Genomic DNA, 19306 nt, shown 5'->3' on the forward strand with positions numbered 1-19306 from the left:
CGGCCCCCCGGGACCCCGCGGCTCCGTCACGCTGCGGCCCCCGGGGCGCCCCGGGCCCGCCCGCACCGCCCGGCCACCGCCCCCTCAGCACACTCCGCCACGCGGGCGCGGCTATTGGCTGGTAATTCTGACAGCGCTGCGGCTTCGGCCAATCCCTCCTCGGCGTCGAGTTTATTGGCACTTGCGGTAGCCTCTCAGAGCGCAAAGGTGGACGCGTGCCCGCCTCCAGCCGGGGGCGCGCTAGCCAATGAGATCCGCGAGCGGGTTGATCGTTAGGGTTCTGTGCCTATGAGCAGCGATGACGTCACACCTGCCGGGGAATCGCTATTTTTACCGGAGCCTATTGAGGCCCCCCAGCCCCGCCCCCCGCGCTCGCCCCGCCCCCCTCTCCGGACTGGCCGCTTTCCCTGAAGGACGTGAGCGCGGCCCTATCGGCGGGCGCGGCGCCTCGGGGGGAGGGGGGGCGGGCGGAGGGCTCCTGCCCCGCCCACTCGTTGCGGGGGGCGGCGCGGCCGGGGCGGCGGCGGAGCCATGGCGGAGAGCGACTGGGACACGGTGACGGTGCTGCGCAAGAAGGGCCCCAGCGCGGCCCAGGCCAAGTCCAAGCAGGTCGGCGGGGCGGCGGCGCGGCCCGGGGCTGACTCCCCGCGGGGCGCGGAGCCGGCACCGGGCGGGGCGGGGCGGGGCGGGGCGGGGCGGGTGGGGGGGGGCCGCGGAGGCGCCCCCGCTGCCTCGGGGGGGGGCCTGAGGGGCCCCGGCCCGGCCGCCCCCCTCCCCCCCCCCCGCCCGGCCCCGCCGCGGCCCGGCTGATGCAAGGAGCGGGGCGGGGCCGCCCAGCCCCGGGGCCTCGCGTGGGGGCGGCTGTGCCCGGCCACCCCCCGTCTGAGCGCGGCCGCTTTGCTCCCGCAGGCCATCCTGGCAGCGCAGCGGCGGGGCGAGGACGTGGAGACCTCCAAGAAGTGTGAGTACGGCCCGCGGCCGCCCCGACCCCCACCCCACGGCCCGCCCGGCCCGGCCCGGCCGCCCCCTCCCCGGAGCCCGGCGTCACGGGTTGGGGGGGGGGGGAGGACGGGCGGCCGGGGCCGGCGGCTGCCGGAGCCTCCCGTGAGGGCGCCGAGCCGCCCGTGCACGGCGGTGCCTTTCCCCGGGCCCAGACGTTAAACGCATCGCCCCTCTCTTCAAGCGTGCGGACGCGGCAGTCGCTGGTTCGGGGGCTGCGAGGCCCGTGAAAGAGCCTTCGCGCTCACACGCCTCGGGTTAAGCTCCCCGTTCACAGCTAGGTCTCGTGCTGATAGCACGCGCTTAAAAATGTCGGTAACCGCTCTTTCTCCTGTAGCGTAGCAGTTAAAAAAAAATTCTGTCTGCTGTCCGATACAAATCGGGCACCGCACGGGAAAGATTATGGTGGCTGTAAACGAATAAACGGGTGGCCCTTGAACAGGGTTCAGTCAGCTTTTTCGAGACACCGGATTTCAGAGGCTGATGTTAGAGAAGGGACTCGAGCTATGACTGAAACGTTCTGATTTACGTGAGGTAAAGCAACAGCATATTCTTGAACCCCAGGCTTTCTGCAAAGCTAAATGGGGTTACAGTTTAATTCTAAACAGCATCGGAAAATTGACTAAAAGCTAGTTATTCACGCTGCCTTGTGACTGAGCAAGCAAGGTACAAGTTCCAATATTAAATCCTCCCGGCTGTAGCAAAAACTTGCGTGTATGGAGTGAAATTTGAATATTAAAACCCCAAGCAAGAGCAAAAATTTGCATAGCTGGAATGAAACTCAGATACGAAGTAAAGAAAGGGGAGGGCTCTGAATGACTGTTTAGACATCAGCATTTAATAGGATTAAGGTAACATGTTCCCTGAGCTGCAGCAGGCAGGCAAGATCTGGTTGAGGTCCGTGCTGATGTTGGCACATGAAATTCGTGAAAACTCCCTGGGATCCTGGGCAGCTGGGTGTTCAGAAAAACTGCTTTGATATTTTTTTGGTGCAGCTCTGAGCCTTGTTTTGTTTGTTTTTGTGTGTTTTTTTTTTTTTGTTCTTGCTTTGAATGATAGGGGCAGCAGGCCAAAACAAACAACACTTTATTACAAAGAACACAGCCAAGCTCGACCGAGAAACAGAAGAGCTGCACCATGACAGAGTTCCCCTGGAGGTGGGCAAAGTAATCCAGCAGGGTCGGCAGAGCAAGGGCATGACGCAGAAGGACTTGGCCACAGTAAGTATTGCCCAGCGCTATCCGGCCTCCCCTCTAGCTCTCTGGGAATGAATATAGATAAGCACCTTGAGGCAGGTGAAGATGGACACTTCTTTTCCCATATCTCCATGGGTATCATGAGCAGGAAGTTTGAATACAGCATCTCTGTTGTCTGACCTCCAAGAGAATGAGTTACGTAGGCTTAGGGGGTTATTTGTGCAGCTGTTACAGCCAGTGAGCTGGTCGGAGGCTTCGCCCTGCCCCTCCTCCCATCAGCTCAGTGTGGATGTGAGTTCTTCTGTACTGTGTTCAGAAGTGCGTTGCTTTACTAATGAGCAGCAGTATTTAGTGTTTTTCCTCCTGGGAGGCTAAGAGAAGTCTGTCCAGGATGAGTGTCGCCATCACTGTGGCACTCAAATAGTGAAGGGAGGTGATAGAGGGATGATGCAGTAAGCCTGGAAGTGGGCACTTTGTCTTCTGATCCTGGCAGAATTAGAGGGTGCATCTTTTCCGTGTGAGTACTGGGGGGCTGGTTTTGAACGTTTACTGTGTATGGAGCCAATGTTTGAGACACGTAATGTCTTTTTAGAAAATCAATGAAAAACCACAAGTTATTGCTGACTACGAATCAGGAAGAGCAATCCCCAATAATCAGGTTATGGGCAAGATTGAAAGAGCCATTGGTAAGTCAAGTAGAATTCAAAAATAATGACAGTGTTTTCAGTTTTCTCAACGTTTCAGTAAGAGATGTTTTTGTTTAAGTTGTTTACACCTACAGTCAGAAACAAGTGCTGACTGTGGGCTGTTATGGTTTCTGTGTCATTAAACTGTGTGCTCTTAAGATCTGGAACTGTGAACTCAAAGCTCTTACTTGCCTTTGTTTTCCGTCTTTGTGTGTGGGTCTGTGCCCCAGGGACCTCTCTTGTATACAGTCCCCCCAGAATCAGTGATACGCTATGTCCCTAGAAGGTCTGATGTTAACTCAGGAAAGTATCTTGCCACCCCTGGAGTTAATGTGGGTCTCCTACGCCTGTTCAAACGCCATTTGCTAGGAACACAGTCAATGCACAAGCAAAATTAGAGCCTTTTCTGTAACTTTAGCTTGTAGCAGCATCAGAAAGTAGGATTCTTCCTAAATCTGGTTCCCCTGCCTTCTTTTCTGGACACTCTCTTCTTTACAGGTGAATGATCAAGTGCACAGCAGCTGATGGTTGATTCCTTTGTCTTATTCCAGGCCTTAAACTGCGTGGGAAGGATATTGGAAAACCACTCGAAACTGGCCCCAAAGGGAAGTGACAACAAAGCCTCGAAATCAGTTTGTTCAGACTGATCTCGTCTGGCTGGTTCTCCTTAACCACCAGAATCTCTCTTCATATTGCCAAGCTGAACAAGAGGGTTTCAGACTTGCTTTGGGGGGGAAATCTGCAGAATCTGTACCTGCTGTAAAAAGGCAACCTTAAAGAAGCGTTTGTCCTGATTTTGTTTTTCCTTCCTCCTTTCCAGAGATTGAGGAACTAAACCCAAAAAAATACTGCATCTAATTTGCCACAAAACATGTGTGTCTTGGTGTTTAGAAGCAGCTAATGTTAAGACACTTGGGGTGGTCTGAAATGTGATAATTTAATTGGAACAATTTTGGGGAAGGGTGGGATATATTATATATAAATAATTTGGGAGAGTTGAGGGTTGATCAGTGTCTGCATTTGAAATGATGACTCAGTCACTGCATTGCAATGACGTTTTTTCTTTGTTCCTTCCAGCCTGTTTTAAAGAGATCTATAATAAAGTTTGATACCCTTCAGGTGCATGGGGTAGTTGCTTCATGCTTACCAGCTGGCAGTAAGTTTTTGTTGTTGGCTGTGACTGGTGCACTTCTTCTGGAAGTGCAGTGGGACTGCCTGGAGCATCTAGGGTAACAGGTGGTGGTCACAGCCTTCCTAGCTGCTCTGCTTCTTTCCTTGTTGATTAGGACTGCGGCTTTGGCTTACGTCCCAGAGATTAAATCAATACTGTGTTTTTATCTTGTGTGGAGAAGGTGAGTAGAGTCTGTGGCATTGTACAAAGCAAGACGACTGCAGAGACAGTGGGGTATTTATATGAAGCCAGAGCCCTCCTTATATCCTCTTTTTACCCTTCTTGTTGAGCACTGCCAGGATGGGAGCTGTGGTGGAGCTTTAAGGATTCTGCTCAACATGACTGTGTGGCGTGACTGTCCCTAAGTGGGACAGAGCTGAAGGGAGAATTAATTGTCTGTAGCAGGACAAGAGGAAAAGCAGGCTTCTGCCACAAATCACGTAAGTGGCATGCTATGTTCCCTTCAGCCAAGCTGTGGCAGTTTAAAGAGACCGGGCTTGCTAATGAGCTGTTTACCTCCACAGAGGCTGAACTGGTTTGTTGTTGCGTTTATTTGGCAGACTTGGCAAGGGCTTGCTTGGGGCAATAGTATTAAATTGTTCTGTAAACTTGGGGAGCGGGGGAAGAGTGGTCCTGGGCAATGGTCTCCCATGGTCTGGTTGCAGCAGTGGTTGACCTGGCTCTGAGCCCAGCCTGTGCTTCGGGAGGATTTTTCTTTTACATTTTCCATTGTCATTTAAATGCAAATTACGGGAGCCCTCAAAACAAGTATGGGCCATCCCGTGGTGGGTGAGTGCCTGTACAGCTGGGTCAGAGCTGTTGGCTGCTGGCAGGTGTGCTGTGTGGTGCTGCCCACCCCGCTCCCTGCCCGACTGCCTCCACCCAAAGTCTCCCCAGCCCTGCCTTGCTGGCCAGGTGCTTCTGTGCCCTGGGAGCTGACAGGTCTGTGCTCTTCTGCTTAATCCTGGGACTGGGAAACTGCTTTTGCCAGAAGCAAGCACCCACCCCTGGAGGGGTGCAGGATGGTGCACTCTGCCCCCTTCCACCTGAGAAATGGGCAACTGCCAGGACCCTGCTCACACAAGGATGGCCGGTCCTGCCCCGAGAAACCCCTGCTCCCTGGGTCTGTCAATGCACAGGCACGTCACGCTGTCTCGGTGTGGTACAGAAAGCTCATGTTACAAAAGACAGCAGCGCTTTTCCCGAGCGCAGCATTGGAGGTAGTGGAGGAAGCATCCGAGCTGTGCCCCTGGGGCTGGTGCCCGCTGCAGCTCCGCAGTGCGGGATGTTGGACAGCGAGGGTGCCTGGGGCTGGGTGAGGCTGCGAGCTGGACGGAGCGGGGGGTTTTCCTGGAAGGATGCTCTGCCCCACGTGTGCCTCGCAGGCATGAGGAGGCAAAGAGTGTTGTTGGCTTATTAATTCAGTCTTCATCCCCCTCTTTTTGCACTGGCGATATAACGACCTTGTCCTGTAAAGAAGGCTCAATGTGAGCTGGTTCCATTAAGTGAAGGCTGTCTAATAGGAAATCCAAGGACTTCCAGGTTGTGGAGGGGATAACCCATACACCAGCACACGTGAACCCCAGCAGACAAAACTGCCCAGCGAGTCTGAGTGGGCTCCTTGTCCTTTGAGATCAGCCCTGGCATGGCTGCAAGAGGTCAGTGGCTCTGCTGGGGACAGCATGGCACCAAACTCATTGAAAGAAACTGAATGTCATTTAAGATGCCCCTCTAGGTTTGAAGTTCCTGGCTAGAAGAGGTTGAGCAATGTTTGCATGACCTGCTCCCCAGCAGGGCCCTGGGGAGGAGGATTGCAGCCTCAGCTGTTTCTGTAGCAAATGCCTGATCACAGCAGCAAAATATCTAGGTCAGTCCTATACAGCTCTAGGGTCACTCATTTGCCAGTGACTAGATAAGAAGCAGAGCCCTTTGCACCTCTCTGATGTGTTAGCAGATTGCAGGCTCACTAGGTGCCTGCTAGAATTTGCTGAGCTTTTTAAGAAAGGCTGTTTTTGCTGTTGGGGGCAGCTGGGCAAATGGGATAGTCCTGCACCCTCATCCTGAGGGCCAGGGCTGCTCCTTACATCTCGAAAAGTGATGTTGTCGAAGCCCTGGGGAGTGCTGCTCTCTGCTGCCATCCTGCTCCCCTGCCCTCTCCTCTTCAGCCAGTACCAGCCGCCGGCCACTGCCAGTACCAGGGTGATGATGGCCAGCAGAAGGCTGAGCACCACTTCTGCCACAAAGCCACGGGAAGACTTCTCTGCAAGGGAAAGGAGGTGCTGCCAGTCTCAACCACCACTGGGAAGAGCCGACTCGAGCTGCAGCCAAAACGCCAGCACCCTGGGTGGCGCAGGATTCACCTTCCCCCATTACACCGTGCCAAAGGCAGCCCGCATCCAGCCTCTGCAGCTGGCAGGACGTGTGGCCAGAGGGAACCCTCCCTGCCGCACAAAACTGCCTCATACCAGCACCCTGCCCAGCTGCCATGGGGAGGGTCAAATCCCCTTCTCCGAGGCTGGAAGCAGCCGTGCGCGAGCTGCTTGTGCCCCACGTGCTCTGGGGGCTTGCAGAGGCCACAATCCCAAAGAACACAAGATACTGTTGTTTGGGGCTGCCCCACACCTTTCCCCTGTGTCTCCGGGCTGGAATCACAGCCTCCAGCGGTACTGTACTCAATGTCATCTAGCGCCACGGTCCCCTCCATTGGCCACATCCGCGTGGTGATCTCAAAGATAATCTGCAAGAGAAGACGGGTTGTTGGGGGTGATGCGCAGGGAGAGCACTCAGCAACCTGGGACGGCACCTGGCGCGGCCCCACTCACCTGGAACTCACTGGGGCTCTGCACGGGCACTGTGCCGCTCCGCCAGCCCCGGCTTGGGTGTCCTGCCACGCTCCAGGCTGTGCGCTGCCCTGATGCACTCCGCAGCCTCACCTGCAGCTCCCCGTCAGCTGCAACATGCGGGGGGGGTAGGGGTGGGGGGGGTGCACCCCCATATCAACGACGGCTCAAAGCTCACAAGAGCAGCCAGGCCCTCCTGTCTGTGCCACCCTCCGCTGCGACGGCAGCACCCAGTGAGACACACACACACACACACACACACACCCCAGGTAGGGAGGGGGTTTGCAGCCCCCTGACTGAGCCCCCAGCCCCCCCCTCCCCCATGGGCTGAAGCCACCCTCTGCAGGGACAGCACCTTCTGCTCAGCCCGCTGGGGCAGCACTTACAGAGGTGCTCCGGGATGTCCATGTGGTACCAGAAGCGCAGGCAGGAATCGGCAGTGGCGGGCAGGTGCTGGCTCTCCAGCTGGGCAGTGGTGCCCCCAGCACCCAGCACGCGGGTGTCAAAGTGCATGTAGTGACCTGGAGGGGCAGGGACAGAGCGCAGGGTGTCCCCTGTCCTGCGGCCCTTCCAGTGCCTCCTGCTCCCCATACTCCTGAGACACGCCCTGAGAACCGAACCCCCAGTCCTGCTTCTTGCTGCCTTTGGGACCAAGCCGTGCAGATGCCATGGAGCCAGCCATCCCCCCCTCCATGTACAGGGCTGGGGCCCACAGTGGAGCTGTGCTGTCACCTGGGTGGGCATCTGCCCTTCGTGGGGTCTGTTCTGCCTGGTCTTGTACCAGTCCAAGCCTGGGGCGAGGACAGAGCTGACAAGGGCACAGCTTTTAGGGCTGGGATGAAATGGAGGGGACATTCATGGGTGACCTCCTCCATCCCCAGCTCCTCCTGACCCTCCCAGCCATGCCAGGGCACCCTAGGGTGGGGTGGGGTGGGGGGGTGAGGGATGTCTCCTACCATCTTTTGTGCCCAGGGTGTGATCCTGCTCGGGGCCGGGGTATTTGGCCAGGGGGACCCCACTTTTCCAGCCCCAGGCGAAGCCGTGCAGGCGCTCATCCGCAGGGCTGCTCCAGCCACACATGTCCAGCTCGAAGTCACAGGATACTGTAGGAAATGCGGGCTGAGACGCATGCACCACTAGATGGGTGGTGGTGGTGGATGGGATGGGCTGTCCCTATCCCCACAGCCACATATCCCCATGGGGTGCCTCAGACCCCAGCCTGGCCATGCTGCTGCCATGGCACAGGCTCCCACCTGGCTCAGGGCAGGCTCCATCCGACACATGCAGGTCATCCAGCGCGATGTACCCATGGTCACCCCCGGCTCCTACCACTTCAAATATTGCCTGTGGGGAGGTGGGGAGTGGGGACATGAAGGTTGGCAGCTGCCATGGTGCAGGCAGTGAGCTGGAGCAGCGTACCCGTCGTCACCCCAGCGCCTGCTTCCTCCTGCAGCTTCAACCCTGCTGGGAGGTGCCCTGGGCCCTGCCTCACCTTCCAGTCCCCATCTGCCTGGACAGTGGCGTGGCTGCGGTGCCAGGTGTCCCCTTCCATTGTGCTCATGCTGAACAGCTTCCTCAGCACCCCGCTCTCCTCCACAAGAATGCTGAGAGAACCTGTCCAGGGACCACCCCCCCCGCCCCCAATGCTGGATGCATGCTGTGCCATGGCGTGGTGCATAGCAAGCACTTGGCCCCTTGGTGCCTACCCATCGGGAGCTGCCCCACAGGACCCAAGCATCCCATGCTGACCTGCGGTACATGGCAAGGGGGACATGGGGTTCACCTGGGTCTCCGGTGCTCAGCTGGTACCAGAAGGCCAGGCACTGGGCGGGTGCAGAGGGCTGGTACAGTGCAGAGGTGAGGGTGGCCTTGTGCCCCATGGGCAGGGAGCCCTTGCTGGTGCTCACCACCATGTAATGCCCTGCAGAGAGAGAAGCCCCCATGCTGTGACGCCTCCCCCCCGCCCCTTGCCCGGCCCTGCTGAGGGTCACTGGGGAGCCCTGGGGTTGGGAAAATGGGTTTGAGGAGCCCTGGGGTTGGGGAGTGCTGTACCCAGTGCTTCTGTTATGCTGAAGCAGCAGCACTCTCAGGGTGCAGGGGCTGGAGGGGGGGGGGCTAAGGCCTGTGGCCATGCAGGCAGCAGAGGTGAGCAGGGCAGCTCCCCAGACCCCATGAAGACGTGGCCCCGCTACCTGCAGCAGTGCCGGTGGTGTGGTCAGCTGGGGGGCCAGCGATGGTGCCGGTGCTGTTGCTCTGCCGCAGCCATGTCGGCTGTTTGCTGCCCGTCAGCCCACAGGTGTCTGCCTCAAAGGAGCAGGAGAGCTCGGCCCCACAGGTGCCCTCCGTCACCAACAGGTCATCCAGCGCCACATCACCCACAAAGCCGTCCCGCAGGGCCTCAAAGGCCAGCTGCCGCCAGGGGCAAGACGGCAGCTTCAGAGGGGCCCGGCTGCGCCCCACAGCACAGGGACCCCAGCACAGCACAGCCCCGCGCCGCCAGGCACCCGCAGGCCTCACTCACCCGGTAGCGCTGCTGTCCTGTGGCAGGGAGTGTTGCCAGCCCCCGGTGCCAGAGGCTGCCATGGGTCCCCCGCCGGGTCCACAGCACCGTCTCCTCTGCTCCCTCCAGCTGCAGCTTGAGGTTCAGGGTGCCTGGGCAGAGGGGAGCATTGAGGAGTCGGCCCCAGTGCCCAGGCTCGCTGCAGCACTGCACAGCCTCAGGTGCCCTGTCCTGCACCCCACCGGGACCCTGCACTCCTCAGCAATACCCAGGCTGGAGCATCCTGGTGAGGATGCGAAGGGCTACGTACCGATCTGCGGGCCGGCCAGGCGGTACCAGAAGGTGAGACAGCGTGGGGTGGCGGCAGGCTCCTGGCCATAGGTGATGAGCTGCGCACGCTGACCACGGCTCCATGGTGCCGAGGGGTTCGCGGCCAGAAAATAGCCTGAGCATCAGGAACAGCCAGGGTGGATGGGGCACAGGCATGGGCGCTCTATGCCGCGCCCACCTGTCCTGCCCTCACTGCCAGGGCCTCATCATGCCCCCAGCCCTGGGTCTGGGTGCCCCTGGGCTGCCTTGGCTGAGCCAGTCCCATATGCAGGGGGGCTCCCAGTGCTGCTCAGGGTGCGCAGGGCATGCCCCACCCTGGGGACAGGGGGCTGCAGGGTCCCCCCAGCTGGCCGGGCCCCCAGGAGAGGAGCTGGCCCCTTACCCGAGCCAGTGGTGTGGTCAGAGCCCTGCCCCTGCCCCGTGCTGTGGACCCACTGGAAGTCGCTGGCCTGATCCTGGTACCAGCCGCACAGGCCCGTCTCGAAGTTGCAGGACAGCTCTGGCCAGAGAGAGGTGACCATGGTGAAGGTGGTGTGGATAAAGAACCCCGAAAGCAAACAGGTTCCCCAAATGTCCCTTTCCCCTGCCCAGCACAGCTGCTCCCCCCCCGCCCCGCTCCCCAGGTTCACCCCATGCTCCTGGGGGTGGCAAATGCCAGGGAGCAGGACGTGTGCTCTGGGCCAAGGGCGCGTGTGGCTGCAGCCCTGTCCCTGGGGTGGGGACAGGTGAGGATCGACTGGCAGCCCCCAGGCAGCAGCACCCACCTCCCAGCGGCTTGGTGGCTCTGAGCAGGGTCCCCTCCTGCCCACCACACCCAGAGGAAGGCACCCGCATGCTCTGACATACCCGTGGCCCCTGGGGGCAACACATCGGGGTCACACTGCACAAATGTCACGTTGTCGATGGCGGCGTCTGCAGGTTCCTGCAGATCCACCAGCCCCAGCAGCTCGACCTGGGGGTGGTTGCGGTGAGCCCCGGGCTGCTGGTGGCACCAGCACTGCACAGCCTGCCACCGGCCAGGCTGGTTGTACCTGGAAGGGCCGGGCCCTCTCTCCCAGCAGGACGCGGACACGTCCCCAGGCCATGCTGCCGTGCCCCCGCACGTGCCAGGCCAGGTGGGTCATGCCTGTGGTGTGGTCCACGACGCTGACAGCGAGGAAGCCTGGGCATGAGAAATGGTGCTGGGGGCACAGGTAACCCACGTGGCCGCCACCCACCCAGCCTGCAGCTGCAGGGAATGGGGACACCCCCAGCTCCAGGCAGCTCGATGGGGGACAGCAGGGCTGGGAAAGACAGCAGCGTCTTGCAGTTGACCCCAGGCAAGGCAGGGTCTACCTTGGGGGCCGCTCTGGATGTGGTAGCTCATCTCCATGCTGCAGGCCGGGCCAGAAGGGCCCAGCAGAGGCGTGCGTGCCTTTGCGGGAGCCACCATTTGTCCTTCTCCTTCCTGGAGGGCCAGGAAAGCCCCTGGACAAGGAAACAGCCTGAGGGGTTGGGGCAGAGCCACAACAGATCACCCCCCTGCCAAAGTACCCTGCTTCTAGCACCCTGCCTGGGCACCACCCCGACCCCCTCCCACAGCGGCTTCCATCTGTCTGAACAGGAGCAAGGGCAGGGGCAGGTGCAGGGGGCTCTGCACCCTGGGAGCCCCCATGGTGCTGGGGACCAACAAGCACCATTTCAAGCAGTGGAAATGGCCTCACCTGCTCCCACGAGGGCAATGGCTCTGGGCTCGGTGGCCCTCTGTATGGCCCAGCGCAGCCGGCCCACGCTGACATCATGCCAACCCCCATCCCCCTCCTCGAAGGTGGTGGCTCCTGCAAAACCAAGCGATCAGCGCTGTGGTACCATGGAGCTTCCCGGGCTGCCCCAGCCCGAGCTGGGGGGGTGCCCCGGGCCCCCTTGCCCCAGCCCCGCAGTGACTCTGGGCATGGGGAGCTGGGTGCCCAGCTCCTGCCCACAGACTCACCGCAGAGTTTCTCATCGGAGCCATCAGTGCACGTCTTGGCAAAGTCACAGGCCAGCTCGCTGCTGATGCAGCTCCCATCATTGCAGGTGAACTCCCTGGCCCTGCAGGTGCCGGCATGGTCCTGGCCTGGCAGCGCCGTCAGAGATGGATCTGATGGTGAAAGCCCCAGGCTGGAGTGCAGCACTGGCAGGGTGTGAGGCCAGACCTGGGTCCAGGCATTGTCCCAGCATTGCCCCTTCCAGCTGTAGCCCCACCAGGTGTCCCCTGCCAGCACAGCCCGGCCATGGCAGCAGAGCCCTGTGCAGGCACAACCCTACTGGTCTGTCCCCACAGACGGTCACCGCTGGCCCCAAGCCCCTCCCTAGTTCTCCATGTCCCCCAGCCCTGCACTGGTGCTGCCTCCAAACAAAGGAGACCTGGTAGTTGTCAGTGGTATCTGTGTGTGTGATATGACTGGGTAAGGAGGATTTGGGGCAGGGGTGTCACAGGTGCAGGACCAGGACACCAGGCACTCCAGGCTGTGGTACCCAGGGCAAGTGCTTGCTACGTTGTGCCCAGGATGGCCACCATGATAAGTAGAAGACAGGCAGACCCTGAGGCAAGTCCTCTAGTGATGGTGACATGGCCAGAAGGCACCTGGGAGCCGCAGCTCGCATCCAAGCTCACCCGGATGTGGATTACAGCCTGGAGACAGGTACAGGTCGTCGATGGCCACGGTCCCTCCACTTCTGGCCACCCCCTTGATCAGCACCTGCAGGGAAGCACCATGCCGGCAGGTCAGCACAGGGTCTTGCACAGTACAGAGGGGCTGTGTGACACTGCTGGGAATGGGGGGACACTGGGGGGCCGTGGGATGGGGGACACCCAGCCCCTCTGATCGGCTAGCACTCGCAACCCCAGGGAGGGGATCCACGGGAGCAAGGGTGATGCTGTGTCTGGAAGGGGTGCATGGGGTGGGATGGCGGGGCGTGGGCAATGGTGCTGCCCTTGTACATGCCCCATGGCCTGCGGCTGCCCAGGGGTGCCATCAGAGTGCCCTCCATAGGCAACTGGGAGAGGGTAGGGTCGTATGGGTGGCCATGGGGGACAGCAGATGGGCTGGGGGAAGGTGTTGGGTGACATGGGGCGTGTGAAGAATCAGGATGGTCCCTGGGTTTGCGGGGCATTTGGAAGTGGAGGACACAGGGGACATGAGGGTGGTATTTGCCACCACCAGGAGGCCCAGCTCTGGCCTCTGGTTCCCAGTCCATATACTACCCCTGGTCCCATGGGTGCATACTGAGGACCCACAGATCAGCCAACCTGCTTGGGGGTGGCCCCTTGCCCTGTAGCAATGCTGGTGGAGGCTGCCCTGGGGTTGGGTTTTCAGGGCTGAGGCAGTGTCACAGCAAGGTCCCTGGGCACAGTGAGGCTCTGGGCACCCAGCTTACCCAGTACAGCCCCAGCCCACCTTGAAGCTCTCTGTCACATTGAAGTCCACTCTCTCCCGGACCCAGCAGCTGCCCGTGTCCCCTGTCCTCTCTCTCACCAGTTGCTCAGTGGAGTTGATCATGTAGGAGATGCTGAGACTGCTGGTGGCCGAGCCATGGAGGTGGCAGTACAGCACGAGCTGGAGCCGGGGAGTGGTGGTGAGCAAGCTCTGAGAGCTGAGAAGGAGCACAGAGCCCCCACACCCCATGGGATGCTCACAGAGGTGGGGCTGGAGAAGCTCAGTGCTCCCAGCAGGTGCTGGGGATGCCACCAACCACCCCCAAACCTGCCGTTCTCCCCAGGCTAAGGGCCAAGGCAGACCTGGCCCCATGTGGTGCTCCCTGCAAACGGGGAACCCATCCCTCACCACTGCCATGCCTATGGGGCTGCTGTCCCCTGCCCTGCACTCATGCACCCACGGTGACTCACGTAGCAGGAGCTGTTGGAGGAGATGATGGAAATGGTCAGGCTGGCCGTGCTGCTGGACCCTGCAGCTGAGGCACTGCTGATATGGAGGAAATAGCCTGTGGGAGACACTGAGATGGAGCCAAGTGGTTCCAGGCATGCAGGTACAAACGCAGAAGGAGCAGGTGTGGCAGCGGGGGCTGGGGAGGCTGGGACAAACAGGCAGCACGTACAGTGCCCTGCACAACCATTCCCAGCTTGTGCCCCGCGCCGCCCCGGCCCTGCCATCACAGCTTTTAATTTGGTTCCCCTGGTGTTCACCAAGGAGCTGTTTTCCTGCCAAGGCACAAAGCAGAAGAAAACCAGAGGGCCCAGGAGAAGACAGCCGGTGCTGCCGGGAGCAGCAAGGGTGGCTGCTTATCAGTGCTGACTTGCTGCAAGGTTTCCAGCCATGCTTGCAAAACCTCTCCCAAGGGAGCCATCAGGTATTCGTTGTTTACAGAGGCTGTTTTCCCAGTGCAGCCTCAAGCTGAGCCTAGGCATGCTGTTATCGCAGGGGCCAGAGGGCACTTCCGTGCTGGGGCCAGTGACGCCAAGGGTGGCAGGTGGCTGGATTCCCCAGTGTGCCATCCCGAGGGCTGTGAAGGGGCTCACAGGAGATCCCACTACCCAGCACGTACCCGCTGCGCTATTTGTGCTGTGGTCCCGGGTGGGGATGCCGTATGTGGCACCCAAGTTCATGCTTGTGTTCCTCTCCCATGTCGGCTGCCCAGCCTCCACCCACTTGCAGAAACCAGTCTCAAAGTAGCAGGTCTTGAAGCTCTCTGTGGGGGGAGCGAGAGCAGTGACACAGGGACGGGGGCCCAGCGCTGCCCAGGCGGGAGGCCCCATGATGGTCTGTGTTGATGTTTCCCCATGACAAAGCCTGCTGGGTGAATTTGCCCCTGCAGCTGTAAAGCTCCAGGGTGGTGCTGGAACAACCCATGCCAGCCCTGTGCCATCCCATGGCCCCACAGGGTCAGACCCTCTGCCCATCCGTGCCCCCCCCCACCCTGGGGCTGGAGATGCTCACGGCAACGCTGCGCAGCCTCGTCCGAGCCGTCCCCGCAGTCGTCGGTGCCATCGCAGAAGCGGTTTGGTGCCAGGCAGGAGCCCTGGCTGCATCTCTCCTCCGCCCCGCAGGCCTGCTGCCCAGGTGCTGGGGCTGTGGGACATGGTGTCAGCACCTTGCTGGCCCCCACAGGGAGCTCAAAACCCCACTGTGCTGCGCTCCCCACTCTGTCTTTCCCTGGGTTGCTCTCTCCACCCAAGGTATGGCTTCCCTCTGCCCACTGTGTGCCCTGTCTGGGGCAGGTGACCTCCCGAGACACCCTGGGCAGCGGGAGAGCTCGCACAGAGCACAAAGGCCGAACCGCCACCCTGGGGTGCCATCCTGCATCATCCCAGCAGCCACAAGACTCACTCTGCAAGCCACAGTTCCTGAAGACGATGTCATCGAGTGCCAGCACTGCCCCACGCCCGGGTGGCTGCGTCAGGGCGAAGGTGAGCTGCAACAAGAGGCGAGGGCTGGGTGAACTGCTCATCTGCCCAAGCCACCGGTGCAGCCTCTGCTCCCGGTGCAGGCCCATGGAGGCCGGCCAGACCCCAGCACCCTCCAGCCCTAACTCTTCACCTGGAACTGCCCCGTGATCCGGCCCCGTGTACGCCACCAGCTGGTGCCAGCCCTCGGCTCCATGCTGGGGGCTCTGCCACAGCTCCACCACCTTGTCCCTGAGTGCCATGGCCAGGCGCAGCGTCGGCCACGCTGTCTGGTTGAGCCCTGCAGGGAGTCCCAAGATGAGGCCCTTGGCAGTGGGCACCCCGGGGTGGCCGCGGGGGTGGCTCAGATCCTGACAGCTCTGGGGACCGAAGCAGGGTCCTGCCAGCTCTGCTTGCGGGGCATGGAAGAGGCAAGTGGGATGGCAGGGACCCATCTCGAGGTGCCAGTGGCTCTGTCCATCACTGCCCCCATGGTCGCTTCCCTGCCCTGATACCAGCTGTGGGCACCCAGCTGCACTCACCGCTTCCAGAGAGGTGGTACGAGGCCCAGATCTCGCACGTGGCAGCCACATCCTGCATCACGGGTGACCTGAGCCAGGCGGTAGCTGTGGCCTTTGCTGGTGGGGACACTGTCACCATGAACCACCCTGGGGAGGGCAGAGCAGAGCGAGAGGCTCCAGAGCTGCAGCCAGCATCACTGCTGTGGGCAATGCCCTTGCACCTGCCAGGACAGGAGCCCTGGCAACCTCAGGGCACCCTCAGCCCAGAGGCGCGGTGCTGTGGGTGCCCACAGAGCAGCTCCCACTTACCCCTGTCTGTGCCCACGGTGTGGTCAGAGTGGAGCCCTGTGCCCCATTTGTCCAGGCTGGCCCGGCCCCGCACCCATCTGTAAGCTGTGGTGCTCACGTCCTGCCAGCCACAGTCACCTTCCTCGAAATCACAGGTGAAGGGGGTGCCCAGCACAGCTGAGACCCCCAGGTACCCTGGGGACAGGGGGGCAGAGGTCAGGGCAGGGATGGGTCCACCCCAGGGAGCTGCCGTGCCCCCAGCTCCATCGCCTGTTCGCCAGGCACCCACCGCACTGGTTCTCATCGGAGCAATCACTGCAATAGCACACGAAGTTGCAGAGGTGCTCGGCCGTGCTGCTGCAGCTGTTGACAACAGTGGCCCTGCTGGAGAGGATGGTCCCAGCTGCGAGAGAGAGGAAGGGGCTGAAAAGCCTCATGGAGGAGCCGGGCATGGGGCCACAGCAGGGGACATCTCTGCAGGATCCTCAGTTTGGGACCCTGCTGGTTGGGAGCACTGGGCTCCTGGCAGCATTGTTCCATGGATGGGACCCTCCACTGCCTGGGTGGGCTGGCAGCTAGGGCAGGGGTTTCACCAGGGCCTGGAGAAAAGCAAAATCCCCCAAAGTCTGGGGTCCTGCCCCATCCCTGCCCACTCACACCCACCCTCACGGTGGTTTGCATCTCCCACCACCACCACCACCACCGCCTGTCAGGGCCATGGCATTGGCCCTGCCGCCCTGCCACTGAAATGCGAGCACTTCCTCATCATGCTGAGGAAAGCTATCATAAACCCAGCCTGACGCTGACTTGTCCCTAGCAGCTCCAGCATGTGCTTGCCCCAGGGATTCCCCGTTTGACCTCCATGACCCTGACAGAAGGGTCCCCCCCGGCCCCCCAAGCTGGGAAAGCTGCAGCAGTGCTTGGGGGGTGGTGGGGGGGGCAGTGAGCCCAACTCCCATGGGGCAGGGATGGACGGGACCAGCAGTGCTGTGTCCCCTTCTCATCCTGAAGTGTGACCCAAGGCATGGCCCCCATGCGGGGAAAACAACTCACCCAGCAGCAGCAGGGTTGCAAGGAGTGCGAGCCCAGACATCTCAGCCTCTGGGATGCGACGAGGGCAGAAGGGAGGCAGGCGAGGCAGGGGCCGGGGGAGGCCACGCTGTGAGCCCCAGGCTGGAATCTGTTCCTCAGGACCTGCTGCACTCTGGACTTCAGCCCCGCCGTTATCTGTGCCGCCGCACAGCGCAATTGCATCAGGTGTAGTAAAACAAGGGGCTTGACTCTTTCTGAGTGTGAGTGAGGACACATGGAGGCGAGAAACCCTGCGCCCTCCCATGGAGCAGCCACCTCAGTCAGGGCACCCTGCGTGCCACTCCCTCAGGCTGTGGCAGGATCCCTGCTGAGCCCCGGAAGGCACCGAGCTGAGCAGGAGCTGCCCGTGGGCCCCGGGCAAAGGAGGCATCAGGCTGTGGGGCTGCCCTAGGCAGAGCATCTCCCGCGGGGCCGAGCCCTCCCCTCCGCTCAGCACTGGGGAGAGATGTGCACGTGCCCCAGCTGGGGCCACGGAGATGACGAAGGCACTGCAGCATCTTTCACAGGAGGAGAGGCTGCAAGGGGTGTAGCTGCTCGGCCTGGAGAAGGCTCAGCACAGGTGGGAATGAAGACAAGGCAGCCAGGCTCTTCTTCCCAGAGCAGGGTGACCAAGGAAGGGACAGGACTATGAGAGCAAACTCTAATACATGAAATGCCACCCGAGTTTAAGAAAAAAATTGTTTATGGTGAGGGTCATCAAAACGAGAACAGGCTGCCCGGGCAGGTTACAGTCTCCATCTGCAGGAATGCTCAAAACCCCTCTGGATACAGCCCTTAGCAGCCCCCTGCAGCTGACCCTGCCTGAGCAGGGGTTGCACTAGGCTATCTCTGGAGGTGCTTCCAACCTCAGCAATTCAGGGGCTCGAAGGGAAGCTGTGCTCCTCCATCCTACTGATGCAAGACACTCATGCCCCCCTCCCAGGTTTTGACATCTAACAGCCATTCACGTGCAGGGAATTGGACCCTGTGCACACAACTGCTGGGTGGTATCACCCAGGCCCTGCAGGGAGCAGAGCTCTTCACACAGCATCACAAAGAATAGCTGAGGCTGGAGGTACCTCTGGGTCCCTCTGGTCCAACCCTTCCTCCAGCAGGGCCACCCAGAGCAGGGTGCCCAGCACCATGTCCATGCAGCTTTGGAGACTCCACAACCTCTCTGGGCAGCCTGTGCCAGTGCCCCACCACCCGCACGGCACAGAAGGGCTGCCTGGTGCTCGTAGGGAGCCTCCTGTGCTCCAGTTTGTGCCCATTGCCTCTTGTCCTGGCACTGGGCACCACTGACGAGAGCCTGGCTCTGTCTTCATGGCATCCTCCCTCCAGGTATCTATAGACATTGATGAGATCCCTCTGAGCCTCCTTTTCTCCAGGCTGAGCTGTACCAGACTCTCCCCATAGGAGAGGTAGTCCAGTTCCTTGATTGTCTTGGGATGATCTTCTGTCTTGGGCGGGCCCAGTGCAACCTAGTGCATGCCCTGGGAACCTGGGCTTGGCTCCTGGTGTTCTCCCGCTCCTACCCCCCCTCCCCACCCCCCAACTTGTAAGATGGCAGGTTTGGACACCATCCTCCCCAGGAGACAGCTCCAGCCCTGAGCCACCAGCAGGCAGTGGGCTCTGCAACAAAGCTGGGAGCACCCCCAGCCCAGCCCACGATGGGGGAGAGCCCACGAAGCTCTCCCCCATCCATCACTGCATGAGAAGTTTGAAGCAGGACATGGGGCACAGGGGCTGAACGTCAGGTCTCACTAACAGTGCACATCTCCTCTATGGGACCCTCCTGACCAGGAAGGAATCAACGCCTGAGCTGCTTTTCCAGGGCACTGCGCCACTGTGCTCCAGATCTGAATGTCGATGTCTTCCTTGCTTATAAGATGTGAGCAGGGCTCTGTTCCTCATCTCTGATCAGGTTTGAACCTTTCCTTGTGAGGGGGGCCAGACCCTGACTTAGAGGGACGCTTTATCAGGGAGTGTAGTGATAGAACAAGTTTAATGTCATTAAACTAAAAAGGGTAGTTTCATATTTAGATATAAGGAAGAAATTTTTTACTCTGAGCGTGGTGAGGCACAGGAACAGGCTGCACAGAGAAGCTGTGGGTGCCCCATCCCTGGAGGTGTTCAAGGCCAGGTTGGACGGGGCTGGGGGCAGCCTGAGCTGGCAGGAGGGGTCCCAGCCCATGGCAGAGGAGTTGTGCCTGGATGGGCTTTAGGGTCCCTTCCAACCCAAACCCTTCTGTGCTTCTGATTTCTGTCCACGTCACACACATCCCCTGAAAGCACAAACTGGGAAAGGCAGGGAGCCACACAGACAGCAGTCAGGATGCAGC

The 19306-nt window shown here is 60.4% G+C and overlaps 2 protein-coding genes across 2 annotated transcripts; one reads left to right on the top strand and one right to left on the bottom strand.

Moving 5' to 3' along the window:
• The first annotated feature begins 451 nt into the window (after positions 1-451).
• EDF1 (endothelial differentiation related factor 1) lies at positions 452-3999 on the top strand. Its single transcript, XM_040531988.1, has 5 exons — positions 452-609; positions 910-961; positions 2059-2219; positions 2788-2881; positions 3433-3999. Exons 1-5 carry the CDS (start codon positions 532-534, stop codon positions 3492-3494), a joined length of 447 nt encoding a protein of 148 aa, XP_040387922.1. The 5' UTR covers positions 452-531; the 3' UTR covers positions 3495-3999.
• Positions 4000-5265: 1266 nt separating this feature from the next.
• MAMDC4 (MAM domain containing 4) lies at positions 5266-18109 on the bottom strand. The gene is given in 31 exon segments (XM_040532055.1): positions 5266-5521; positions 6137-6312; positions 6675-6789; positions 6875-7002; positions 7279-7413; positions 7849-7995; positions 8146-8236; positions 8385-8506; positions 8676-8813; positions 9085-9301; positions 9414-9544; positions 9703-9837; positions 10105-10221; positions 10569-10674; positions 10754-10884; positions 11058-11189; positions 11426-11539; positions 11692-11874; positions 12358-12442; positions 13142-13337; positions 14102-14390; positions 14639-14764; positions 15029-15113; positions 15239-15262; positions 15264-15385; positions 15627-15752; positions 15915-16088; positions 16183-16296; positions 16947-16994; positions 16997-17269; positions 18019-18109. Coding segments are annotated over 31 exon segments (4119 nt in total). The 3' UTR covers positions 5266-5473.
• Between the last annotated feature and the right edge of the window lie 1197 nt (positions 18110-19306).

This window comes from Cygnus olor, chromosome 19 (genome assembly GCF_009769625.2).
Source record: "Cygnus olor isolate bCygOlo1 chromosome 19, bCygOlo1.pri.v2, whole genome shotgun sequence".
NCBI classification, from domain to species: domain Eukaryota; kingdom Metazoa; phylum Chordata; class Aves; order Anseriformes; family Anatidae; genus Cygnus; species Cygnus olor.

Bases quoted from the DNA above. Each gene is read 5' to 3' on its own strand.
- EDF1 (XM_040531988.1), top strand. From the start codon at position 532: ATGGCGGAGAGCGACTGGGACACGGTGACGGTGCTGCGCAAGAAGGGC. The intron at 962-2,058 runs GTGAGTACGGCC...TTTGAATGATAG, and splicing joins CGTGGAGACCTCCAAGAAGT to GGGCAGCAGGCCAAAACAAA. The intron at 2,220-2,787 runs GTAAGTATTGCC...ATGTCTTTTTAG, and splicing joins CGCAGAAGGACTTGGCCACA to AAAATCAATGAAAAACCACA.